This window comes from Anopheles arabiensis, chromosome 3 (assembly GCF_016920715.1).
Source record: "Anopheles arabiensis isolate DONGOLA chromosome 3, AaraD3, whole genome shotgun sequence".
Classification (NCBI taxonomy): Eukaryota; Metazoa; Arthropoda; class Insecta; order Diptera; family Culicidae; genus Anopheles; species Anopheles arabiensis.
This window is the reverse complement of record NC_053518.1, coordinates 4,777,993-4,805,628: the sequence shown is the minus strand read 5'-3', so window position 1 is coordinate 4,805,628 and position 27,636 is coordinate 4,777,993. Positions and strand designations below refer to the sequence as shown.

General features: G+C 46.7%; 5 protein-coding genes and 1 long non-coding RNA gene across 6 annotated transcripts; 4 read left to right on the top strand and 2 right to left on the bottom strand.

The window, feature by feature from the left end:
• Positions 1–20: 20 nt before the first annotated feature.
• Positions 21–21,398, bottom strand: LOC120903746 (kinesin-like protein KIF14). The gene is made up of 4 exons (XM_040313352.1): positions 19,581–21,398; positions 1,939–2,549; positions 1,682–1,871; positions 21–1,617 (listed from the first exon to the last, which is right to left on the bottom strand). Exons 1-4 carry the CDS (start codon positions 21,165–21,167, stop codon positions 301–303), a joined length of 3,705 nt encoding a protein of 1,234 aa, XP_040169286.1. The 5' UTR covers positions 21,168–21,398; the 3' UTR covers positions 21–300.
• LOC120903755 lies at positions 3,217–4,359 on the top strand. The gene is made up of 3 exons (XM_040313360.1): positions 3,217–3,586; positions 3,669–3,862; positions 3,971–4,359. Exons 1-3 carry the CDS (start codon positions 3,567–3,569, stop codon positions 4,069–4,071), a joined length of 315 nt encoding a protein of 104 aa, XP_040169294.1. The 5' UTR covers positions 3,217–3,566; the 3' UTR covers positions 4,072–4,359.
• Positions 6,649–8,175, bottom strand: LOC120903756. The gene is made up of 3 exons (XR_005739646.1): positions 7,874–8,175; positions 7,715–7,807; positions 6,649–7,597 (listed from the first exon to the last, which is right to left on the bottom strand). It is a non-coding gene; the product is annotated as an uncharacterized LOC120903756 (long non-coding RNA).
• LOC120903754 lies at positions 9,305–18,045 on the top strand. Its single transcript, XM_040313359.1, has 2 exons — positions 9,305–10,167; positions 16,524–18,045. Exons 1-2 carry the CDS (start codon positions 9,981–9,983, stop codon positions 16,856–16,858), a joined length of 522 nt encoding a protein of 173 aa, XP_040169293.1. The 5' UTR covers positions 9,305–9,980; the 3' UTR covers positions 16,859–18,045.
• Positions 21,399–22,249: 851 nt separating the features above from the next.
• Positions 22,250–25,378, top strand: LOC120901299 (protein catecholamines up). Its single transcript, XM_040309098.1, has 3 exons — positions 22,250–22,964; positions 23,037–24,067; positions 25,107–25,378. The coding sequence occupies exons 1-3, from the start codon at positions 22,565–22,567 to the stop codon at positions 25,146–25,148; spliced, it is 1,473 nt and encodes a 490-aa protein (XP_040165032.1). The 5' UTR covers positions 22,250–22,564; the 3' UTR covers positions 25,149–25,378.
• A 383-nt stretch (positions 25,379–25,761) lies between these two features.
• LOC120901298 (WW domain-binding protein 11) lies at positions 25,762–27,630 on the top strand. The gene has a single exon (XM_040309096.1). It carries the CDS (start codon positions 26,034–26,036, stop codon positions 27,528–27,530), a length of 1,497 nt encoding a protein of 498 aa, XP_040165030.1. The 5' UTR covers positions 25,762–26,033; the 3' UTR covers positions 27,531–27,630.
• Positions 27,631–27,636: the final 6 nt, after the last annotated feature.

Here is a 27,636-nt window from a genome sequence, read left to right as displayed (position 1 = left end):
CTGAACTGGGGGAAAAAAACTTAACTTCCTATATGCAGTGCTGTTTATTGCAAAATACGTCAAAAGGTAAACGTAAAAAAATATCAAAAATTGCATTGATATTGTCGCTATAGTCACTAACAATTTAAAGAACTTTGGAAGTTTTGGGTACGAAAACAAAACGATGTACAGGTAGAAGAACACTCCTAAATTTATCGCTTCCGTGAGCAGCTCCTCGGTTCCAGTTGGAAAAACGGGAAAGGCAAGAATCAAAAATCGTCCACCCTAGTTCCTACTCATCTCTGTACCGACTCTGAATCCCTAATCCAGCAGAAAGCGTACCGATTTGGGTGTTCGGCCAAATTCGCCCTCCATCGCACTAATTGTAGCTTCCTTGATGTTATGATCCGCCAGTACCGATCGTATGGTTTGCAGCGACCGTTCAATATCGGCCACCGATTCCAGACACTTGGAGGCCAACCTTTCCTCTGCATTGCTACTCCTGCCTTCCTTACCTGCTGGCAGCGATTCCTCACCATCGGTGGTAGGTGGTGCATCCGAATCCTGATACTTCTCGCACAGCTTGCGCAGCTTCAGCGTTGCGCCGTAAAGATCTTTCAGATAGTTGGCCGCCTTCTGGTCGAACCGATGCAGTACGGTGGCTTTTGATTGACTCGCGGTAGCTGACGGCAGCTGTTGGTTGTTGGTGGGCACATTTTCATCGTTCGATTCCGCATCGGTAAATAGGGCCTTTCGCGCCGACGCTGGCCGACCGAATCCTCGCTCACTATCCTCACCGGCCGGCATCACACTGGTTGTTGGTTTGGAGAAGATGGATTTAAACAGTCCCTGCGATTTGCGTGTGCTTCCACTGGTGGCAGTGCCCGGGCTGCCGGGATTGGAAACGACACTATTCCGACCACGGATCACCGAGCTAAGGTTTAGCGAAATGCGGCTAGAATTGTGTGAGTCCTGCAGAAGCGATTCATTCGCCGATTGATCGCCCGGCTCGTTCCACACCAGATCAAAGTGTTCGAACATGTTGTCGGCAGTGAGATCGTCCCGCTCGCGCACTATGCCCAGCCAGTATTCCAACCGTGCGGGGACCCACTCGGCTATTCGACCGTTTGGACGATCGACAATGTTGATCATCGCCCGGAAGATTCCCTCATCTTGCCACACCTGCGTCTGCTTAAACTCGTAGTCCAATCCCACCGTTCGGCAACGCTGACTCGCTTCCTTCACCATCATCTGTATGTGGGCAAGACTTTCCTCGCTCGTGTGCTCCATTATCCGGCGGATCTCTTCCGCCAAATTCGATTCCGCTGCCGACGGGGTCAGATCCAACGAGTCCCGCACATCGGAAGGGCGTGCCTTTCTACCGTCACACTTGTTGTTCTGCTTGCTTGCTGACTGTAGCAGTGCTTCCTTTTCCGTTTCGAGCAGTTCCTTGTGGCACTTGTACTTGAACTTTTCCAGCTCAAGCGATGCCAGACGCTCCTCGTACTCCTGCTCGTGTGCCATCCGTTCGGCTTCGATGCGGGCAATGGCTGCCTTTTTCTCGACATCCAGCTCCCGCCGCAAACGATTTTCCTGCTCTTGCAGAATCTCCTGATGAGCCAGCTGGAAGTCAACCATCTGGAAAAGGAAAAAGGGATATAAAATAAGCCTGTGCGATGTTTTACAGTAGTATAGTCCTTACAATCTGTGTGTTTGATTTGTTGGGACAGAGCGGGTTCGAGATGCGGAAATAGTGCGATCCACCGATCACCAATCGATCGCCGTGAAACAGTTGACGGCGCTCCTGTACAAGTTCACCGTTAACGAACGTCTCGTACTCGGTGCTGGTTTCCGGCAGCAGGAACAACTTTCCATTTTTGTTTTCTATCGAGCTGCAAATGGCATAAAATAAATATTAATGTTACGTTCCACCTTTCCAGCCCGCTCCAATTCACTCACCAATGATTGGGTGCGACCAGCGGCCCTTCCAGCACAATGTCCGGCGTGGAAAGCGACGATGGACGCCCGATTTTCACCGTCCCGGGTGGAATGATGTACAGCAGCGTGCCGGAAAGCATCGGATCGGTGGCCAAATTCACCAGACACGGTTCCTTCTGCTCGGCGGACAGCTCCAACGCCAGCCCCTTGCGCTTGAGCAGCTTCATTTCCGTCCGACGGACATCTTCCGCCTCCTGCAACCGTTCGCGCCAGGAGCGCTGCGCTTTCGCTAGCTCCTGCTCGGTTTCGGCCAGCTGTTGGCGCAATGCTTCCACCTCACTATCGTCCACCGACGTTTCGATGATGATTTTGCGCGGCGGATGGTGGTGCTGGTTCGCCTCGGACAAACGCTTCTGCCGCTCGTAGTCTTGCCGCAGGACCTGCAACCGTTCGACCTCGGCCCGCAGCTCGCGGATGATGCGATCGTGCGGGTCTTCGTTCACCTTCACGCGATTGACGATGCTGCGTGCCTGGCAGGCGTACCGAAGCGTGGCAAGCGTTTCGTCCAGGTGAATGCTGGCGGGCGAGATGGTGGCCAACATGACCGTGCGCGAGTTACCGCCAAGGTTTTCCTGCAGAAAAGAGCGGTGGATAACACAAATCGGTGTTTGTTAAAAATTAAATTGAAATAATCGCATTACTACTGCGCATTATTTAAGGCGCAGGAGTGTTTATGTATGAATAACTAAAGTGCATTTGTTTCATTGTCTTTAAAAAGGAAACGACCAAATCATTCAATCGTGTCGAATTGCTCACTATGCATTACAGCTGCTTCGTGGAGGAATAAAGTGAACGAAACCAACCATAACGGTGGTGTGCCTTTCGCTTTTGGCGCGTGCCACTACAAGAACGCGATTCCAAATTCTACACTAAAAACACCTCCCTCCCCAAACAAAACAAGTGAAAAGGGAATCTTTCCTGGCTCTAAACAATCCAATCCAACCTCTAGCAACAATCATCCAAAGCAAAGCAAAACAGAGAAATTTACAGTGGAGATAAGGAAGCACCTAGAAGAAGTTGTCAGTAACACGATAGCCACCAGGGTCATGGTCGAGGCGGCACTGTGTGTGTGTGTGAGTGTATTATCTGATCAGTAACCGCAAATAGCGTCAACATCCAATACCGGAGACTTGAGCTTTCTGCGACGGTTTAGAATAACGACCGGAAGATGCATCCCTCCTGTGATTGGTTTATTTATTCAGATTTTAATGCATTTCCAAGAAAGCGTCTCGGGATTTCCCCCTGAAACACTGCAATGTACTATCAGCTCTCAGCTATAGGCAACGTTTCGTGCATCTCACGTGCTTCGTTCAGTTTTAGCATGTAAATAACACACCGTGGAGGCATTGCAAAACAATGCAAACCATTGGTATGAGACACATTTTATCACCCCTGTATCTTACATCACACTTGTGAGGGGGGTTTTCTAAGTATTTCGAACTAACAACGAGTTACCTAGCAATCGTTAAAAGCTGCATCTCTACCGGCAAGTGTTGTTTTATCATGATAAGAAGCAGACGAAGAAGAGTAGCTAGAAGGAAATATTACATTTCTTTACACACAGGCACGAGATAGCAACGAGAAACTTGATGTGGCGAGTGTTCTTAAGGTAAATAAGATACGTTTGAATTTTGCAATAGTTGTTGGGCTGAAGTCACCAAGACCAACAAGTATGGGGATCCTTTAAGTAGGTTAGCAATCTTTGCCCTCTTTGCGGAGTTGTTAGTGTCTGATGGCCAATGGTGGACGAGGTGGAATGATCAAACAAACGTAAAGTACTTCCCAATCACTCGAAGAGGTACTACTTGTTACGTTGAATGGAATGGTAAGGGGCTTAAAATAGTTCCTGCGTATAGTAAACAAACGTTGACACGTTTCACAGTTGGTAAGTTGAACTTTTGTCTTCAGCAAACCATCGATCGATCATTTCTCCAACCAAGAAATACATGTTTTGAATAAAGGGACATTTTGCGCTTCTTTCTTGTTCTTGTAGATAAAACCCCCTACCGTACAGGAACTGCGCCGTTCGGCGCCGAGCTGCGCAAAGGTACACATCAGCCCCGTGTGGACTTGAGTCACCAGCCATCCAAGTGATAAGCGAGTTAACATCACCAGCAAGGGAACTATGAATCCTTGGACGCATGCACTCACCTCTTCGGGGCATTATTAGTAACGTACCTGGCTTTTTGCGCCTTTTCTTTGTTTACCCTGTCGATATCTCACCAGGAAGTGGCCAACTATTTTGGGCTGTTTACATGTCCCCGAAATTAAACCCAATCATGCGTGCGATTAGCTCGGCACGAAGAAAAAACACACAGGAACAGGAATAAACTGGCTGCTTTATCAGAGTTTCGTTCGGGGACAACTATGTTGTTTCTTAAATTTCTAGCTACTTTAATCGGTTGGGACACCTGCTGCGTTATCGCATGGTTCTAACCCATTTCTTATGCACCCACGGTTTTATTGGGGTAATTAAAAACGATTATAGCATCCCTCGTTCCGGTGTAGTTGGTCGTCCAATGACACAAACAAACCGTTTGATGACCTAACCTGCTTAACTTCTGTGTATCCGAATGAATGCACTCAAAACAACCGACTAACTCTAGGGGGAGGAGGTCCTCCTATGTGATAATGGGTAATCGAGTGTGGCATGGCACCTTCCTCGCCCGCAAATGTCGATGATACAACCGACGATGGTGGAACGCGAAAGGTTGATCAATTTTCCTAATCAATAATTGATGGATCCGATCCGTGACGACCGCTACTGCACGCGGTACAATTATGGCGACCGGATGACCCCTTTGAGGGGACTATCACTGAGGACATCACTTTAGTACGGTGGGATGATGATGGTTTTGTTATGTAGCACAAAATCGGTGTTAAGTACGCTTAATACTGTTTGTACTAGAGCTGAGTGGCTAGGCATCCTCACTTGACTGGGGCTGTTCTGGAACAACAGCGAAGGGAAGGAAGTTTAATCTACCTCCTATCAGACTGTTTACAGAGAGATCAACCGGAGGTGTGGCTTTCCTCATCATTCCAACTCCCATTTCGTTTGATAATATGTTGTATGACAACAAGAGACAACATTTGGTTTGGCGCAACTTCAGTACTTCCAATGTCCAATGAACTCCAATCAATTTGGATAATCAGAGCGTTTCTTTGTCCAGGCTTTGTTTTCTCCTCGTCAATACAAATAACGTAATAGAAGGTCTCTCTCTCTCGTTGATCCCCCCATACGGATCACGTTAATCGATTAAATAACATGAAAATCCCATCAGATTACCGAAGGCGTCTGCTATCGCCGCGGACCGAAGGGGTTGTCTTTCGATGCACTTCACTGAAGGTCGCATTTACAATCCAAACAACAAACAATCCGCCGTTTGCGCATTACAATCAAAGGTGCCTGCGCCTGTGATCGAGACGAAGACGACGTCAAACATGGCACACAAAGTATGGCAACACATCCTGTATATTAAAGCAGGCGCAAAACGGCGCATATTAGCAACAGGAAACAACCGTAAACAATTGCAGATAAATGTAATCGCAATACTGCGGGCGTACGACGAGATTAGGAATAAATCAAATATACCAACCCCACACACACCAAGAGCGCCCAGCCATTTGCGCTGTTCGCAACACTATCAGCACTAAGATAAGAAATGGACAACCTATTTTTTTTTGTTATTCTGACGGGAACAGCAATGAAGAAACAATATCATAAAGAGTTGACCTGACACACCACGCCGTAACAGAATCGCGAGATCAAGAGATCCTGCCCAAGGGAGATGCCGTTAGCCTGTGCTTTGATGTCACTTTTATGAGTCAAACTTCTTATCAAATTAACGTTTTAAAATTCGTTTCCAGATTTATGATCTCATTTATGGGATGAATTCTTACAGCATTAATGATTCATAGTACCACCACCTGCATCATTCGCGTCATTTTGATGTAAGAAACGCCGACATAGGAAATAGGCTCAAAAGCATCCCTCCTTCTAGCTAGCCAACAGTTATCAGCATCAACAACATATTGCGACCGGCCGCGGGGGTACGCGATGATGCTATTTTTAACATGTTTATGCTTTCCTTTTCTGCAACCCGCGCGCACACAACATAGGAGTCGATTCGATTCGCTACGTTCGCTTCCCACTCGCTCTCGGTCGCTCTCCATCTCGTTTCTCTAATGCGAATCTATCGTTGCCATGGTAGTTTGAGAGTGGAAGTGATCATCCCTTTCGCACTCTCGCTCTCGATCCAAAGACCGCGGTTGGGGTGGTGCTAGGTTGGAATAGGTTGGCCACCACATACTGATCAAGATGTTTACCTTTTCGTTTCATTTCGATCCGCGTACTCGTAGTCCAAGTCCCAGCCACTGCCAACTCTCACTATCTCTCCCTCTCGCCTAGCCGAAACTTCGCGGCAACGGTTGCGCGAAAAAGGGAACGCGAAGGTCTGCCGTCCTCGCTGTGTGTGACGGTATTTTTACTGAATGGTGTGAATCGGAATCGAAGAGAGAAGTGGAAGAATTTGTGCGTAACCGTCATTTTTCTTCTCCGGGATGCGACGACACATGAGACGGACGCGGTAAGCGGTCACAGCATACGAGCGAGAACCGGCCGCACACGCACACAACGAAAGGGACGCGTGCGCAACGCGCGCGCCTGTCTACGTGTGTGCTATCACGTTCCAGTCGGTGGCCACTCACTGCCCGCGCCCTTCTCGCCGCCCCGAGATGTAACTCTCCCTCCTCAGAGTACGAACCACGAACACACACACACACACGGAGAGAACAGTCCGCTCTTGTGTCTGTGTACCGAGCCGCGCGGCAATTCCCCAAATAGCATTGGAGCGTTACGTTTCGCGATTTTTGTATGGAGGCGTTACTGCTCGCTACCTGCTCATAACACTGCTCGATAGCAGTCCTTAGTGAGCAGGTAGCGTGTAACATTCTATGTAAGCTCAATGAAAGCTCAAAGCTCAAGCGTTACTTAGCGAGTGCTCGAACCACAGTATAACGCTGTGGGTTCTGTATTCGGATGTAAACAAAAACACACACACTTTTTTAAAATTTCGATGCACATTGTCCAGTACAACGATAACATGTATTTTATTTAACTATTATTCAATACTTACATGCCCCAATATATGGTTTTACACGTTTATATACGATTTCAACCATCACTTTGGATGGTATCAACTGATGCCGACGGCGTTGTTGTCTCTGCGTCAGGCACATGTATTGTTGCCGCTTCTAATGCTCGGATCGTTTTTTCGTTAGCAGTAGCACAACGATTAAACGCACTAACTGTACCACTTGCAAAACGATACAAATAAAGTAAAACACATAATACACCGTACAACACACTTCTTAACAACACTTGCACATAAAAACCACTTGTCGATGCGGTGATCCAATGTCCTGTTTGCAGTGGAAAAATAACAATGAAAGATTAGAATGCTTTCAAATATGACATTATTTTATAATACTTTCCTTTCCGTGCTATTTTGTGGTGTATGGCAACGTTGGTTTGCTTGAAGATACACAACGACCGGTGTGTTGGTCCAGTTGAGAATATGCCGATCACGATCACAGCCGGCTTTAGTGATTGTTGTAGAAACTGTAACAAAGATCAATATCATTAAATCTGCATTATTTTTACAATTCATTGTGATTTCACGAAAAAGTAAAGTGAAAAAGTAAAGTAAAAGTGAAAAAGTAAAACATTTCATCTTACCGGCGTCGTATTTCGTCGGCATACACACACACACAGCTGCTCGATCATACTCGGAGGAATGTTGCCAAATTTCGGGATGAAATGATGTTTTTCCTGTGGAATAATGTGTTCAAGCATTAAAAGATAGTTAATTTACTGAAATATGCACAGAACACTTACCTTTTCTCAAGATTTCACATAAAATTTCACGATTATTCTGCACACAATCTTTACGGGCGGTTGTCCGTGTTTGTTTACGTTTCTGACTTGACAGATATGCGGGCTGTCATGTGACGAAGTCAAATACATTCAAACCTCGCCAATTGCAAGTCTGCTTTTTCAATTGAATACAAAAAATCCGAGTTGTTCACATAAATATGAGAAAAAGTCAGTTAATCCACATTGTATAAAATAACAAACATGGCAAAATATGCAGACATTAGTCGTGTTACAAAATGTCTTTCTAATAAACAAAATCTATCTTTTTTTTTTTGTAGACATATGATATAAATGCAATTGGCGAGTTCTAATTGTATCATATATATTGCTATTTTCAAAGCGGTTTAAATTAAAACAAACATCAGTGCTTTTTTTAAATAATCAGAAAGATAATTATAAACTTAATAATGATTAAAATGTATTTTATTACATTTATGTACAACGATAACCTAACTAGTAAGCATGTTCATGCACGTGTGTAATTATTTGATATTTTTTTGTGTGATCCCAATATGAATGTTATGAAGTAAAAAAGACAATTTACTCTGTTCCTTTTTCAATTCTTCAAGATAAGGTTTTTTTTTATAGAAACATGTAATATATACACATATATATATATATATATATATATATATATATATATATATATATATATATATATATATATATATATATATATATATATATATATATATATATATATATATATATATATATATATATATATATATATATATAATTATATATACATTTATTCATATGGTATATAATATTATAAAATATATAATATACTATGTATAAGTTGTTAATATAATTATTTTTATATCATTATACCGATGGCGGAAACCTTTAATTTTTTCATAAAATTTTATTACAAGTTTTTGTTACTTTTGTTTTAAAATATGTGATCTGAATCGTTATGAAATATCCATCACTCATCTTTTCCAAATTCAGTTAGACCATCTCGCTTTGCTTTGAATTCTAAGTCAGAATGTATGGGGTGCGCGGTACGGGTAAGAAGAACATAGGGGCGGGGGTACAAATAAACGCATCACAACACCAAAGTCTGGGTGAGACGGTGATGGTGTGAAACGCTTCTTGCTTCAAGCTCTTGCGGTAACAGCGTTAAAGACAACAACAACAACAGAGAATAACGCATCGCGTAGAAACAAACACACCGTTCGTGGGTATGTCAGGGGGGGAAACAACGGGAAAAGCTCAATTCTCTCTCAGCGATGCCGCTTGGGTCGTCGTCGTGTCTCTCAAGCGGAGCGCGTTGGAGCAACGAACGCGCGCAGTAACGGGCTGTTCACGGTGCCGGGGGTGTGCCACAGAGAGAGAGAGAGAGAGAGAGGCGGCGGGGTGGGTAGAGTGTGTTTTTATATATCCGTGGCCACGCTCAACGCACGCTGCAGTTCAGCTCCGACCAGTCAGTCGTCCTAATGGTAGCGGCAAGCAAACACTCCCCACTACATTAACCTGTGTGTTAACGCGTGTGTAAAAAAGCAATATTGCGTCGTTTTTAAAGGTTTCCCATCTACGACCCACAAACAAACGAAAAACATAATTATGTGTGCGATGGCATAGTGCATATGTTTTTGGGAAAAGTTTCATCCAATGACAGCAGCAAAGTGTAGTGCGTTGTGGTGGTGAAAGTTTAGAGAGATTGAACATCAATTTTGTTTACCAACAAAATACGATACCGAACGGTGGTCGTAGAGTTTGTGTGTCCATCTTTGTGGTAGTGAAAGTGTGCTAGCAAAGTGCGGATGGCAGAAGCCATTTAATGCAGGAACGAGTGAACACTCATTAAGCTCCATCCCCCCGGTACAGGAACTTGAAGCTCTACAAGAATATCCAAAGACATTACCGTGGAGGTTAATCGCACAAGGCCTGCTTGGTTGTTAGGAGAAACCGTACAAAAACACAAACCCATTTGAAAGGCCGCATTAGCAGCAGCCGCTTCGAAGGACCAAACGCGCGCTCTCTCTTTTTTTTGTTAACAACAAAACACACGACGGCATCTTAGTATCCTTGGAAGCGGCAGACACCTCTCTATCCCGTCACCATGGATATTTACTACATGAGCGACAGCATCCAGTACTCGTCGTTCCGCGGTCCAGTCTACCGGGACTACGAGAAGTTCCCGTACGGTACGCTGGAGAATCCGCTCAACAATCCCGTCTCCAAGACCAAACAGCAGCAGCAGCAGCGGCGACACCACTCGAGTTCAAGCGGCAGCACAAGCGCTCAAGGTAAACTAGGCACACTCTACACACCCCGCATTATACCGGATCTCCACACAACGTTGGGATAGATGAGACGGTAGACGGTACACTGGCAGCATTGATTAGTGACAAATCTGAGGGAAGTTGTTTTCCCCATGTTTGGGAAATAGGGAATTTCCGGTTGTATATACGTTAGAGAAAAAAAAACCCTTCAATAACAGTGCAACGCAAATGCATCGCTGAAACAAGAACGCAGAATTACAGCATCGTATTTCACGGAACTGCTCGTTTAGTGCAGCTTCGAGATATCCAAGTGGATGCTCTGGGTGTGTGTGTGTGCGTCGTGGCAAAACGGTATGATTGTTGGCTGCGCGCTCGGGCGCCCCCACCGTGTGGAACCAAACTATACGTGTTCCGACTCCGTTTTCCTTCTGTTTATCGGCGCAACACACTCGGCTCCTCGGCGGTTGCGTTTACGCGGTGCGCAAACCGTACACAACACAACACCGCACGCTACAATAAATCGCGCAAACACACAGGGAGTGTTTTGCGTTCGCGCTAGCGCATTTGCGCATTATTTGTTCTCTATGCGCACCACACCACCTGTGCGCGCGCTCGGGGAGCGGGAGTTTTAGTACGTAAATTGTAAACGTGCAAGCGCAGTAAAGGGGTTTTTTTGTTAAACCAAATTCATTCACCGTTTGATGAGTGTGTTCTGCCCCGTAACACACCACACCACAACTACTTTAATTCGTAATGGAGCAGGCAGCCGTTCGATGCACTTAACGAACGGCATGGTCAATACAAATTCTACATTTCCGTTCTGTTGACCTGCTTCCTTTAGCTGATTGCCATCCTCTTTTTTTTGCATATTAACAACACGATTAAATCGTAAGAAGGTAAGGGAGAACAGAAGAAAAAAAACGCGATCCATTAAACCCCGAGAATGGCAGGCAAGAAGGCCAACGATCAGCGATTGAAGTTGTGTGTTTTTTTACGTTACCAGGTATTTTTGCAATTTTGCCAAATCCAGCTCCAAAAGGTTAAATTGTGTTTACTCGTTCGACCGCAAACGCGCACTAGAGCCGGCAGGGAACAAGCAGGAGGAACGGAAGTGGTTGAAATTTGATGGTCAGCACGAGATCCGAAAAACGAGACACAATACACACACACACGCATACACAGGCAGACCACCGGTGGCCATGGCCATGTTACAGCTCTACCAAGGAGATTATTATCGTTGGCGCTATTTTGAAGTGAACCGAAAATACGGGTCAAAACACACGTAAGCAGTTGCGGCTGCATGCGGCTCATATTTATGTTTACGCTGTCGTTTACAAGGCTGTTAGGGAATGTAGCCGAAGAGCGTTGACTAAAGCGAGACGAACGTACTACATCAATCACAAAACAAGAGAGCTCTAAATTTAAACTGACCGAGATATAAATACAAACGGATCGCCATCGGCGCATCAATTTAATTCATTCGGAAGGTGTGTTTCCCTCTCCAATTCCTTCCTCACTCAATAGTAAAACCTCAGCTTTTCTACTATGACGGACAGTGTGCAGTAGAATTGCACAGACTCATACCTCTTGTCTCGTGCTTTTGGCATTAAGCGGACATTTTCTAAATATACACATCTGTCCGGTGGATTGGTAGTGCCACTACTGTAGTAGATCGAGACGGCGCCAATTGTAGTACACGTCTGTGACCACAAGTAGTAGACACATTCCACACGAACTGTGTCGCAAAACGTGATGCAATTTGAGTGTTGTGGCTCCTCGGTGAGTGCACCCAGGCAATATGACACCCAAACGGCGGTGGTGCGGCGCCTTGGTTTGGTTGTACCAGGCTTGCGTGTACACGAAAAAGGGGAATAGGAGAAGGGCTAGAGCAACTTTGTGGTGGTTGTGGTTGTTGTAACATCTAATGCTGCCCTATGGCCAGGCCAATAACTCTTGGAGTGGGGTGGTGGAACGAAGCGTTCAGCAAAGCGCAACGAAAACCACTGACCCTTTACAGGGTCCACAGCTCCACAACCACCGCCACCCACCAACGCGTGTGTGTGCGCGGGCAATTGATCCAAAACTAACTCTCCTTCCAATTCCAACACATTCCAATCTGCGAAAGACCGGTTTGATAAAAATAGTAAATTGCACACAACTCCTCTACCCTCAGAACAGGCAGTCTCTCGTATTACTTCTTCACTCTTCCGAGTACGTTGTGCCCCTCGCTTGGGATGCCATTTGAGAAAGGAAAACGGAACTGACGCGGTTGTTTGAACCTTCTAGACAGCTCCAACATAAAGGTGGAAGGCACAAGACGAAACCATGACAGACGTAGGCAATAACGATGCACTGTGTGCCGCAATAGAGATCTTCGTCAAGTATCCGTGAATTTGCCACGGGTTCTTCTCGGTTGTTCACCACCTGGACTGAAGGTGATCTTTGTTGGAGGAAGGCGAAGGTCTGACGCTTAACGCGAATCAGCGAAGGTTGACATCATCGTTAGCCTTAAATCTCATCTTCCGGGCAAAGCGATCGGGTTGAGAGAAATGTGATACTCTCTTTGTTCAATACTGCGCAACTAGTGATCGCATCTTTCTGGCATTGTGCCTCCACTGTGTGTGGGTTTTGTGTCACTGGACTGGAAGAATTTGCCCGGTTGGTTGCAAGTTACAGCATCGTAAATAATCGCATTCAATGGCACACACACACGACGTGTGTCCAGCCGCGACAGTTCTCGGCGCGGAAGTTTACGCTCTATGCAAATGGTTCGCGCAAAAAACCCGTGAGGGGCGAGAGAGGCATTCAGCAAGCTGAATGAAAATAGCGCCAAGCCCCATCAAGCGAATGTGCTCTCCAGCCCGGAGGCAATGTTTGCCCTTGGTTTGAAGAGAAAGACAAACAACAGAGGAACGAGAAGAGAAAATGAAAAATGCAACAAGTTCGTATGCAGGCTAGCATACCCGGGTTTCGAGAGCACACGCGACCGCGAGGGGCTTGGTTTGTTGTCGAGAAGTTCGAGTGAATGGCTGCACACGACCGTTTTGACCTGCGTCAAAGACTCCCCCCGAAGCGGCACGTGAAAGTATACTAACCGGTCAAGAGTAGTGGAGATGATGATGGATTGTCAAACGATAGGGAAACTATGCCCCGATTAGTCAAAATTGTTGCTTCCAGCGCTTAGAAAGGGTTTCAGAAAAAAAGGGGCAGCGAATTATCTGTCCCCCAGCCTTGTCTTACGTCAAGGTTGCGCGCGGCGGGTTGATTATGTCAGAAGCGTACGGAAGCGTGGAACTGGGCCGTGATAGTTCACCAAGCACACGCGCACCTACCCGCTCGTCATAACAACAAACAACATCGTGAGAAGATCATATGCAGCCCCTTTGCGTGGCGCTAATTGAACCCTCCAACGCTACGCTTGGGGCTTGCTAGATATGGAAACCGGTTGAGAAAATTAACACTTTACTAGAAAACGCCTGCAGCAGCAGTTAGAGCGGATCTGCATTGAAAGCTGTTTGCATTTCCTATTAGATCGAGACGTATGATGACTGCAAACGTAACGTCCATTTCAGAAACAGATAAAATCGCTTCGACTAGACACCGACTAGTGGAAAGAATGGGAAGTGGGATAAATCGATTGTACATCTCAAAGCTGTCACTTCCACGCGGAAATGAATCACTGCCAATTGAGGCGCTTTCATTCTGGATCAATCCACGTCCCACTGGCGCACAGGTTCACTATCCAGGGTAATACAATTAAGGTTGAGCGCGGTGATCGTCTCCAATGATCAAGAACACCAGACGACTACGCCAGGCTGGGCTGGGACGGTAGCCGGTCTCCCATATGGTGAAGGTTAGTAGGGTTAAATTCTACTGACTCACAATGAACGTTGCAGTCCCCGTTGAAGCTCATTCCGCCCCAAGTGCATTGTCAAGCGATGCAACTTCCAGACACACGCATGGCTTGCGCGGTATCGTGTCGTCGAAACAACAAGAAAAAGACGCCCAATGAATGAGGATGATGCACGGACAGTACAACCAACAACAGCACACACACCTCAAGTATGGTTTGACCTACATTTTACCGCGCCCTTTCGAAACGCGCGGTAAGAGCGAGAGCCGAATCGTTTGGTGGGCGCATGCGCGTGTACCGTGCGTGACCATTCAAGCACAACCCGAGAGAGGAGGTGCACGCAATGAGAGGTATTAAATTACTCTACACCCACCTTTTTGATTGAGAGACGGTACTATAATTGTCTTTCGATGCAACCGACACCCGTCCAGGCCATTGGCCACACAGACAGCTGGAAGACGACGGCGGCAAAAGACCTTGAACGAGGTTATATTCCATCGCAGACTTCTAATATATCTTTCACGCAATGTGTATTCACCCCGAACTCGCTTTCTATCAGCGATGAAAGGGATATTGGGGGGGATCGGTTAAAAAGACACGAGGTACCACGTGCACGCGGTCACGTACACGTTTTTTGGGAGAAATAACACCTTGATGCTACGCCATCGTCTCTTCCTTCAAGACAAGGCCTCGCGCAGTGAAGTATCGTGTCGTGTGAGGTGCTGTTATGAAAGATATTGTCTTCTCACAAGAAGAATACATTTCTTCCCGCTACTTGTCCCTTCTATTCCCCTAACCGCACATACACACACCGTCACCGTGCTAATGTTTAACCGAATTCCCTATCAGCACGTGATAACCTTTGGTCTGGAGCTGAGCTGCCTGATTGCAATTGTTCCACTCGGGCAGGGCGATAAGAAGCCAGTACTATTATCAACTCCCGGTGACCACATGGGGAGTGGAGCTCGACCATCAAACCGATTTGCAAGTTCGCTCCAAGTTCATTTCACAGAGTCCCCCCGTTGTACCGATGCTCCCGCACTATAAGTAGATGCATCCATCATCAGGGTCCCTCTTATCACTTGAAGTTCCCCCATCAATTTTTGCCTACTTTTTGTGTCTTCTTTTTCGTTAGCGTCCTGGGTGTGTGTGTGCTTTGTTTTCTTCGAATCCGGATTCATCAAGGGAGTGTTTTTGTTTTCCCTTTTTTGTGTGTTTGGAACATTGGAAATTAAAGGCAAGATGTGATAAGCAACCTCCGATGCCGCTTGTGGTACAAGTCGTTTTGATTGATTCACACTTGTGCAGCTGATTACACTGTTTGCTAGTAGCAGCATAGAAACGCCACCACTTCTTTTGGCTCTGAATAATAAACCATCCCCGGGTTTCGGTTATTTGGTGCTAATCTTTTAAGGACAAACGTTTCATTGGCGGCAGTTTGGCACGAGCGCTTGATAAGCGGAAGTTGTCGCCGAAAAAAAAGGATTTTATTATTAAGGACACTGAGAGGACGTTTGGCAACAAAACAACCGACTCAAGACACCGGTTAAAAACAACCGTTGAAGAAGAATAGCCTTCAACGTTTAATCTTTAGACATTAAACACAACTAAAATAAAGTTGATAAGCGACCTCGGGCGCTTGTGGCAAACTGTACTGTTTTATTTTGCTTCTTTCAACGTTTTTTTTGCTACATTGATCAAGCGTTCCCTCAGCTCACGTGTCCTGCTGTGCCTACCCTTATCACAGCCATTTTATCAATTTATAAACACACACCCTACCGGGGAGAGTTGCAATCGTTTTAATAGCGTGCAGCACTTCATCTCTTCCTCCATCAACAGACGGACGGACGGACAAACGGGCACACACAGAGTGCCATAGAAAATGGCCATAAATAAGCTGTTGCTAAACACAGTTGGGGGGTGTTTGCGTCTCGTGACTGTGGGGCGCGAGATGATATCGTGGGGGAGCCGCGACGCCTTGTGTACACACCCACATACACTTCCCGGGAGAGGATATCATCATCAAACGGGTGTAACGGTATCATTTTGCGCAGTACATTTGTCAACGTAGAGGAACAGGTTCGCCTACAGGTTGGACCCCGTCACAAAAGCTTAAGTTAACAAGAGAATCACATTCACACACATCACCCAAAGTGCAATGTACCCAAAACATTAATTTAGGCTGGAGCTGAACGAAGCTGACATACTGGAGCACATTGGGTGTGCAGCTACAGCTTGATTAGATAACGTGTGTGTGCTTGTGTGTGTACATCTGGGTTGTTCTTCGATGCATTATTTGCATTGGACCGTATCTCCGTATAATGAATACTTTTGTTTGTAAATAACCGTTAGCGTTTATGAGCCACATGATGATAGCGAGACCAAAGCGGAAAGAATTTACCATCTGTGCAGAGATTCAATTACAACCATACACACAATTGTTATACTACTGTTGCCGTATCATCTGTTGGAATGCAATTTCACTTATCGCAACAAACTCTCTCTCTTGCTTTCTGCCTACTTACAGCAAAGCTGCTAAGCTACATTGGCAAGTCGTCGTCCACTGGCGGCAGCAAATCGTCGAAAGATTCGTGCCCGTTCTGCAAGGAGCAAAAGAAGCGACCGCTCGGTGCGTACATGCGAAAGCGCGGCCAACGCATCACGACCGAAAGCATCAGCGAGGACGCCGAAGAGTGCAACGAGGAGGAGCTGCGGGAGGAGGACGAAGAGGAGGACGTGTGCACATCGAACCGCGGCACGACACTCTCCACCAGCCCGTCCGGGGACCATCATCAGCATATGCACCGGGGCATTACCGGTGTTCCCGGATTCAACCGGCAGGAATCGATCGAAGGCAAATGAACCCAGGAGGAGATCACCGCTCCGCTCAGAAGCTAGCCGTTGGATGATGATTAGATATTACATTAGGTGGTTAAGTTATTTACTGCTTTTATTCGTACGTACATACCAGGCGTATTAGTTGAAAGGTTAAAGTTATATCTAACTGTAAGCTGTAAGCGATATATTCGGTACTGATAACATATCAGCCCACATGTTTCAGTCGTACTACGCAAAACTACGCAAAACGATAATCAGTAGAGTAAAATCAATACATTTTTTGTTTGATGATCTGACTTTTTTCAATAAGCCAGACGGCGAGGAAAACCCACTCCCCCCGGTAAGAGAGACAAACGTACCACTGTTATTGTTGATGCGAAAAGACTGATCTATATTAATAACTCTATATACACATACACACAGAGAGAGAGACAAACGAGTAAACATCACTGATAAGTGCAATGAAAACTGCGTCAACCATTTGAAAAGCAGGATAAGATGTAGAAGAAGAATAAGGCTGGAAACTGTCTTATTGCAGTAGAGAAAAAGCAAAAAAATAGTAAAAAAATAACAGTAAACCAGGAACAGGTCACAAGAGACATAGAGCGATCAGGCGGCTTTTATCACACCAGCAAATGAAGTACAACAACAGTTTGATCACGCAGAATGTAACATTTGCATTTGCCTTCAATGCGGAAGTGTATTGTGGGAGTGTGGATCTGCAGGAAATGTTGTCTCTGTTACTTAAAGCGGACAGAGCTGTTTCCTCTTTTTTTTCTCAACATACTAAAAGAACTCATTCAATATGCATTTTAGCATGTTGAACTTGGAAGGTGGTGCGCATTTGGTTCACGCACGTGGTGTGCAACGATATTTTTCTACACGTGATACGCACGTGTTAATAACGTAGCGCCACAGTACGTATTTGGGATGTGGTTTTAGCAGTAGCAAAAGTGCTAAATGTATGTCTGTTGTGAACAAGGGATGTAGCGAAAAGTTGTGTAGAAACAGGAAACAGGAAACAGGTTAGCAGTCGGATCAATTTACAATCAGATTTTAGTATTTAACCGTAGGCTACATAACATATAGTAATGTGGGAGAGAGTATGATATTTCGAGTGTTGTTATAATTATACCATATTAATCCACAGAGCTTTTGTCACTGTTTTCAAAAAGGAAAAATAAATATTAACCTTTATAATATTACTGGAACATACGAGTATATTCATTATTGTTGCTTATCTGGGAAAAGTGTATGGAGTAAATCAGGGAGATTTTTTTACAGCTTTGTTTGTACAGCGAAACAATACACCACAAATTACCCTAATTGAAATTTCCAAATCAATCAACAAGATACTGCCCTGTTCGTCCATTTCTTTCTTTTTTACCGCAAGTTGCCACCCGAACCCTTAAGTACTGTAGATACAATCTTGCCACGCTGTTTGGTCTCATGGCGATAAGATACGGCCATTGGCGCAATAACAATGCACTTCACATGTACGCCATGGTGGACCTTTACTCCAGAGACATACGAGACCGCTCACCCAAGCGACCGAGACACCTGCAATCTGTTCGATCTACCGTCTAGAGGGTCACGTATGCGTTAGTGCCTTATTAGCGACGTCTACGTTCCGACCGAAACTGGTTCGCAGCAACATTCTTTATCAATACGTCCTTCCAAAGCTGATAAGAGGAGCTGGCGTGGTTTTATGGTTAACTTTATCGTAGCTGCGTTACTCTATACCGGCCCTTCCTTTGATTTGAAGCATCCATATTTCGTCTTAAGCTGCGTTATTCGAAGTATGTCTATGTTTTGTCATACTTTTTCACATGCAGCGGGTAAAGTTATCGATTAGAAGGCTTCACAGAATTTACGAGCTTAACGGATATTGCTTAAGACAGAGCAGTGGTAGGTGGTAGGTGTAATAATACGAAAAGAAACACCCTGGCGTACGACAAACACGCTTATCTTCTGTCGGTAAGGTGGTATAGGAGTTTACTTGGGTCAGCTTCAAATAAAAACCTAAACCAACTCGCTGATTAAGAAATGGTCTTGTACATGCAAAGAATGTATAATAGACTGATTTGCATCTCCTTTAGCTACTACTAGGTTCTTAACCCACCCAACCATTGCCCTTTTTTTATCAACTTTCATGTAACCGACACTTCCGTTGCGGTTAAAGCTTTTGCGTATTTTCTACGATATGAGATTTGCTTTGCTGCTTTCTCGAGTGCAGCGAACGTTTTTGTATACGCTACGCTCCAACTCATGCTCACTTTACAATAGAGCTTCACACTAAGCGGTTGTCCGTCACAGAGTCGTGTGACAAAAAAAGCAAACAAAAAAAACCCTGCAAAATGAAGTGGAAGAAAATATTTACCAAAATGCAAAGCGAAAAACCGAAACGTTCCACCGAAAAAGGTACGTGGGAAGATGAGTGATCTTAGAGCAATGGTAATCCGTAATTCGTAACTCGATATCGTAATTGCAGAGGACGTTCCAGTGGTGACAAAAAAGGCCATCCAGAAGCCGTGTTGCAAGAAGTGTGCCCTCGTGTGCAAGTGTAAGCATCACCGAAGGATTCTTCGCAGCATGTCGCTGCCACCAAGTGGATTGCTAATAAACTAAACGATCTTCCCTCGCTTCTGGTGGGCTTTGGATGCTTTGGGGGTCGGTAAATAAAGACTTTTGCTCCTAAAATGTAAATACGCTATCGTTATTGAAGAGCAATTTCGTTGGTACTCACCCTGAGCAGCCACGTAAGTACGGAGTCACGGTACGGGATGTACGTGTTGGCACTTCGCTTCGTATCGGCCAGTGCCGAAATCACCTTGCCCAGCGTCAGCAGACTCTTGTTGATGCTGACGCCCTCCTTCAGCCGAGCACCGCTGGCACAGGTTTGGCTGACCCGCTCCGAGCCGGCCAAATCCACGAGACTTATTTTGCTTCGCTTTGTCTGCTTTACTGATGCCGTGCTACTGGCATGGTCGCCATCGTCCGTATCGCTGCTGTGCACTATTTCCGCCAAATTCAACACAACCGAGAAGATTGAGTGCGAGCGAGAGCTTTTATCGTTCATTCCGGTGGCCGCCGTCGCCCGCTGACTGTTGCCAACGGCCAGCCAGTTGCGTAGTGCCGTGTGGGAATCGACCGGGTGCGTGCTGAGATCGACCACGTACGGGCCCCAGACGGGATGCTCGCGCACCTTCAGTGCGGCTCGCTTTGCCCCTTGGCCGGGAGTGGACACGGTGATCACACCATCCGACGGTGTTACGGACAGCAGATCGTGTATTTTTTCGTTGTAAATTTCAAAATAGCTCACCTCGACCTCGGCATGCACCTGGCCTTTCAGTGCATTGATGCGTGCAAACAGTTCGTGACAGAAACGGGGTATAATGCCGGCGTCCGGGTTCGGTGTTTCATCGTAGTTCTCGTCCAGATCCATTCCCATCATACTGTAGCTCTTGCCGGATCCCGTTTGTCCGTACGCGAACAGGCACGTGTTGTACCCTTCGAAGGCTTTATCGAGCAACGGATGGACGAGGCTGCTGTAAACTCTCGACTGACTCACGTACGCAGGATCTTCCGCATTGCACGACCAAAACACATGATCGTACAGGAAGAAGTGTTCTACCCCGCCGAGATTATCCGCCGTACTACCACCATTGATGTACAGCTCGTTATTCTGCACCCGCACGATATTGGCCACCGAGTCGATACATTCCTTCGCCGACAGTGGGCGGATGCGCACGGCCACCTTAAGGTTACTTATTTCACCTCCAGCTCCTCCCTCCTTGTCCTTTTCCTTCGTGCTGCGATGCGATTCGTCCAGCTTGCTCTGGCTGGAACGGTGCCGTCCCGCTTGTTGCCCAACGGGACTGTCCAGCGAGATGCGGGAAAAACATTCCGGTGTCCTGGCGTTAAGTAGATTTTCCCTAGCAACGGCACGCTTCAACACGTTACGCGGTGTTCCAAAATCTTTCGAAGCACTTTTCGACGACGTTGGCGGCGCTCGGTACTGGGACGATGGTGTGTAGCAGCTGTTCAGGTTCAGCGATGTGGATGATTTCGATTTCGCCTCCAGCCCGTTTCCGATGCTGGGTGGACGGGCGGATGCGCTTTTGGGCGTGCGGATCGGTGATGCCGGCAGCGATTCCGAGCTCGAGGTGTTCAATTGGGTGCGCTTCGTGAGCAAACAGGTGGCCAATTTCGAACCGGCCGGACGTGAAACCGAACGTGGCGTGGACGCTTTCGTGGGAGACGAGCTGGCTCCAGCGGACGCAGCAGCTGCCGATCCAAACCGATGTTTGGGAGTGGCAATGCGGGAATTCATTGTGCGACACGGCAAGCAACGGGCGTTTTTTCTTCTTTGGACGGACAAGACGCGATTACAACGATAAACGACGGCACAAAAGTACACAGTTGCTTAAAAGCAGCGGAACCACACACACACAAAAAACTACGACCGTTTATTTATCAAACATTTTCTTTGTAATTCGCGACAATACAAAATATCGCGTACGGCGGCAGTTGCCCAACAGTTGCTGTCAAGTAGAGGGATTTGAAAATGGACGTGCCCGTTGAACAAAGCGAGGGTTTTTGACGTTTAAAAATAGCTGCATCTCGCTCATTTCGAAGTTCTGTGCCCCCTTCACCCACTTCACTCCAGACACTTCTTCATCCTTTGTCCATATGCCTTTCGTTGTGTTGGTGACAATATATGCGCACCGAAGAGAGTGTATGTTCTCACTCGATTTGTCGTACCGTCTCTTTCGCGCCCATGGACGCGTGAAATGTTTAAACAACTTGATGGTTGATGCGAAATAGAAATGCTCAAATTGGTTGATTGTTTCGAATGAAAATAAACAGAAAATGGGTACACGTGTTGTTTTATGAATAGCCGAAAGGATTTAAATCACATTAAATCACTGTGCTCTTCTTCGAAATAAATACATTAATAAAATCACTGTTAAAAGTTCAATACCAGTTTTCCCCGATTCCCTCAACGTCAAAAGCACCCGCAATAGCAATAGTGCAATAATGCAATAGCGAAACAAGTATGAGCAAGTGAGACGGCGGAGTAAAGATGCTAATTTGGAACACACATGAAATGTAGGACCCAATTCAATAATAGGTCAATAAGAGGGTGGGGAGGGGGGGGGTGGTGAAGTGTTTTTATTTTTGTGGCCTTTTAATTTTGCCCACCAACACAATCGCACCCCAGCGCGAGCATTTTGACGGCCATCTTGAACCCTCAAAAACCCTCGCTCGAAACGTCTAAAATCGTCGCAACGACTTACAAAAAGCATCGCCAGCGAGGGAAAATCGCACCAAGTTGAAGCGTTAACGAGCTCGCGAAACCCAGTTTTTGACATGCGGGTGGCCGATGATGGCGGTGACGTTTGTTTCGTTAAGCCAGATGTTTTTCCAACGCGCTTTCGTTAAAACATGCCGTGGATCCATTTTTGAAGAATATATAATACCGACACGGCTTTATCCTTTGTGCAAATATACGCCTCCAATAGTACAAATAGCGTGTGTTAGCTGCGGCAGTATCGCTTGTGCATGATGCAGCTGGTGCGCTAGAAGGGTTTGCAAAGTAATTCGTCCCCACATCAGAATAGCGGAGCGCTGCATATTGCTATCGGCGGAGGCACCTTCCGATCTGATCAAACCGCACACGTACGCCACGAAGCAAAAAGCGGAAGGAAAGGAAAAAAAAGAATCAAAATGAACCACACGAAAAGCCGGGGGACGAGGGTCCCGCTGAAGGAAGAATCAACGTCCTACCGGGCGTACCTTGCGCTCGGACTGTTTCTTGTGATTTTGTTCCTCACCTTCCCGACCCTTTGCGGTGCCCACGGACAGCACGCTCACGACCACGATCATCTTCACGATGAGCATGATCATCATCATCATCACGAAAGTCCCAGTTTTAAGTATTCGAAGCATGCTAACGAGGTTTACGAAGAGGAACCGGTCCCGGCAGTTCCACATCATCACCATCACCACCATCATCATGATGGTGGAGATGCGGGCCATGATCATCATCATCATCATGGCGGTCACCATCAACATCATCATCATCATCACCACGAAAAGTCAACAAGTGATAGTAAAGCACCGAGAGGTAAGAAAGGATTTAATGTTTGATTCTCACGGCCCGATTTTAATGGAATGGTAACGTGTGCTTTTCTTTTAGATACGTTCTACATCTGGGTGCATTCGTTGGGTTCAACTTTGTTGATTAGTGCGGCACCGTTTTTCATTCTGTTTGCCATCCCGCTGGACAATACGGAAGAGATGCAGCCCCGGCTGAAAACGCTGCTTGCCTTTGCTTCGGGCGGCCTGCTGGGAGATGCTTTCCTGCACTTGATTCCGCACGCCATCCAGCCCCATTCGCACGGGGACGATCATTCGCATGGTCACTCGCACGGACATTCGCATGGCCATGGAGAGGCGGACGGTCACGAAAGCCATGGGCACGATATGCGCGTCGGGCTGTGGGTTTTGGCCGGCATCATCGTGTTTTTGGCGGTGGAAAAGTTTGTCCGATTGATTAAGGGAGATACGGGCCATGGGCATGGTCACGGTCACAGCCACGGAGGTGCAAAGCCGGCCGTACAGCCAAAGCCTGCCAAGAGCTCCCCACCACCGTCCCCAACGGAGGGTAAGAAGGACAAAAAGGACAAGAAAGACAAGAAGGATAAGAACGATAAGAAGCAAGAAGCGGAAGTACCAACCAAGTCGAAAAAGGAGGAAGCAAAAGCAAAGGGCAAAGCTGTCCGTAAAGAGCCGAAGAAGGAGAACATTCAGATCGCCGGCTACCTTAACCTGGCCGCCGATTTCACGCACAATTTCACCGACGGGCTTGCGATCGGTGCGTCCTATCTGGCGGGAAATAGCATCGGTCTCATCACGACAATTACCATCCTGCTGCACGAGGTGCCGCACGAAATCGGTGACTTTGCAATCCTGATCAAGTCGGGCTGCTCGAAGAAGAAGGCAATGCTGCTGCAGCTGACGACGGCGGTCGGTGCGCTGGCCGGTACCGTCCTTGCCCTGTTGGGCAGTGGAAGTGATGCGGCCGAATCGTGGGTGCTGCCGTTCACGGCCGGTGGTTTCATCTACATTGCGACCGTGTCGGTGATACCGGAGCTGCTGGAAGAGTCGACCAAGCTGTGGCAGTCGCTGAAGGAAATTACGGCACTGCTGGCCGGCGTGGGCATGATGGTAATTATTGCAAAGTTTGAATAGACAGTCAACGCTGGGTGATGGAGCGGTGCGCGCGGAGCGTTGGCTGCCGTCTTTTCTTCCTGTCTGTACCTTCGTCGTCTCTACTACAACTTCGTATTGCGTACCTATTTGATTTCCTGTGCATTTGTAGCGATTTTAGAATTAGTTAACAGGGGGAAAGAAAAGCTTGTTCTCAAGTGCTGTTAAATGTTAGCTTAGATGTTCTGTTGGAAATATTTGTGTAATACGTGTTGCATGCTCGTGCTACTGTCTATAGTTTTGAAACCTTAACGTTGTGTTGCGTTGTTCCTTTTGCTCTCGATTGTGTGAGGGAAAGTCAGGGCCAATGTGTCTGCGAACATTACAACATAAGCGCCACCGACAGAGCAGCGACATTGTTTTCACAACAACTCTTAGCTAGGTAAACAACATACAATAGCTTTGTACTTTGGTTGCGTGTTAAGTTTACACAACACACGAAAATATATAAAAAATAAGTGTAAGGAAAAGAGAGCAATAATTACTGTATCAAGCACTATAAGGGAGCGAGAACAGTGATAAGAATAAATTTTGTCTGAAGCCCAGTAAAAGGAACCCTTTTTTCATTGTCCATGTTGTGTCTCGTGTTTTGTTCAATCTACCCGATTCTGTTTGTAGTTCATTGTGTGTATGTAGGCATTGAACTGTTGGTCCGTCTTCGTCCATTAGAGTTTCTTATCTTCAAGTAGAGTGTTATGTTCTTTTTTGTGTGTGTTCCCTTTAGTCCCGCATGAAGTGTGAAGCAACGCTGTCGGAAGTGTTTCCTTATTGTGTTGTATCGTACACACCTATTCGTGCGAATAGTCACGCAATTGTTGATAGCATTATCATTGATTTGAAGTACCGCATGCAACCCTTCCCCACTGACGCGGCAGTTGAGAATGTGCTCTGTGCCAGTAGCGTAGGGCAGTAATGCATGCCGTTACGGCGTTTTGTCATGATTCACTGTACCATGTGTCCTTTGTCCCGATACTGACGGTTTCAATTTCTATTCCAGGGGACATGTCTGAAGGCAATTGAACATACGATAGAAAGATGAGATTCTCTTTATTTATAGCACACTTTTACTAAGAGAGAAGGAGAAAGCGGTCTTTTAGATTGTAAATTGTACGAACGAAGCAAGGCTTTTGTCGGTTTGTTTTTTGGATCGTTTTGGCTGCGTTACGAATGCTTTAGATGTTATCGCCAAAAGATTGTTGTACATTTGTGAAACAGAAAGAAACATAAATAAATAAAATAAGTGGTTTTTAAATGCTTGTTTGAAGTATACCAACGGAGGTGTTGTTTGTTTGTTTGCAACGGAAATTTCAAATGACAGTGAGTCGAACAGCTTTACTCACGTACAGTATGCTCCCGGGTTACGCGATTTTTGTCTCACGCGGATTGGAGATGTGCGGTTTTCAAAATTTCACGGTAAAATTTGCTTCAATAATTTTCAAATACCAAATAAATTGCTTTTCTAAAAGAATTAAAACCGCATAGTATTTGAAGTAAATAAATTAGTTAAAAATATGCATTCAGCAAAAGTGTTTTGGATGAAAAACTGTGATATACGACATCTGTAGATATTCAAGTTAGGTGAATGCTGGGAATGCGACTTCCGGGAGAAAATCTTTACGATTTGTGTTCTTTTCTAGTCAAATATCGGTACCGTTCGCTATTTGATGTGAGCCAATTCGGTGAGACGTGAGAATGTTGTTCTATTGTGAGAGACAGTGAGTCGGGTGGCATTCTCACTTTCCCGGAATTCGATCAGTGTTGCTCACTAGGGCTGCTCGAACCGACTGCAGCTGTCATTCGGCAGATTTGTTTACGTTTTGCAACGACGGACGATGTTGGATGTTATTTTGGTGCAAAGAGTGTGTGCATTTATTAATTTATAAGCTTAACACTTAGTCAAAAACGCCCTCAGTACACTTGCAAAATGGGTCGCCGTTCGATCAACACCACCAAGAGTGGTAAGTACATGAACCCGACGGATCAGGCCCGCAAAGAGGCGCGCAAGAAGGAGCTGAAGAAGAACAAAAAGCAGCGCCAGATGGTCCGGGCGGCCGTGCTGAAAGGCAAGGACCCGGCGCAGCTAATCGAGGAGATGGAAAAGATCGACGAGATGGAGTTTAACGTGTATCAACCATCGCCCCTGAACGAGAAGGTGCTGAAGGAGAAGCGCAAAAAGCTGAAGGAAACGTTGGACCGTGTGATGCGCCTGTACCAGGCGGACGATCCGGAGCTGTGGGCGGATTTGAAGCGCAAGGAGGTGGACTATGAAAAGCGGCGCAACAAACGCATCCAGTACTACGAAAGCGTGCGCCACGCGGAGCAGGTGCAGGTGGACGATATTCCACTGCCGTCGACGACGGAAACACCTACACCCCTGTCCATCCCGCGCATACCGATGCCACCGAGCGTGGCACCGCCCAGTATTGTTCCGCCGCTGCGTAGCATCCCGCCACCGGCCCCGCTGCTGAAGAAACCGGTCGAAAACCCAATCGAACCGACGGAACCGGTCGATGACGATGACGACATACCGGGCTGTCCACCGGGGCCACCGCCCGATCTGTTCGACATGCCCGAGCTGGACTTCGATCTGGAGAACTTCCACGCGGAAACGCAAAAGAGCGTCAAGTTCTATGACGACGGTGATTCGAAGGACAACACGGAAGAATCGGACGGTGAGAAGACGGTAAAGCAACCGAACACCGTACAGCAGAAGATGCTTGCCCTTTCCGGGCAAAACATTGACGATTTTATGAAGGAGATGGAAAGCGTACAGAAGAAGAAGGAACAATCGACCCACGACACACCCTCGCTTTCCTCTATCCCTACCCCATCGGCACCGCCGCTACCCAACCCGGCCCCGGCGCCGGATGCAGCGATGCCAAAGTTCATGCCAATGCCATCCTCCATCCCAATGCCGGGCCCGCCCGGTTCGATGCAATCGCTCATGATACGGCCACCACCACTGCGGCCACCCGGTATGGGCGGTATGCCCGCCGGTTTGCGTATGCCCGGCCGACCCGGTATCCCGGGTGGACCGCCCCCGGTTATGCCACCGCGCATGGGCATCCGCATGCCGCCTGGACCACCGGCCGGCCCTCCGCCCAAGCACATCCAGCAGCAGCGCAACATGCAGCTGCACCAGCAGGCCCAGCAACAGCAGCAACAGCAGCTGCTCCAGCAGAAGGATCCCAAAAGTGCCACCATTTCGGCGAAACCGCAGATCCGCAATCTCAGCGCAGACGTTACCCGGTTCGTACCGAGCGCGTTGCGTGCGAAAAAGGACGACGTGCGGAAGGCGAAACCACCGGCCCGGCCGGTACACGATCAGCACGATCCGCGTACGGTTGCGGCGGATCCATCGAAGCCAACCAAGGACGATGCGTATTTACAGTTTATGCGCGAAATGGAAGATTTGCTTTAAGCGGCATAATACGCACCGCATTCAGCTGCAAGTGTTTCCAACGTGTGTGTGTGTGTTTTGGTAGAGATAGCAATAATTATAATAAACGATAAGCATAACAGTTTAA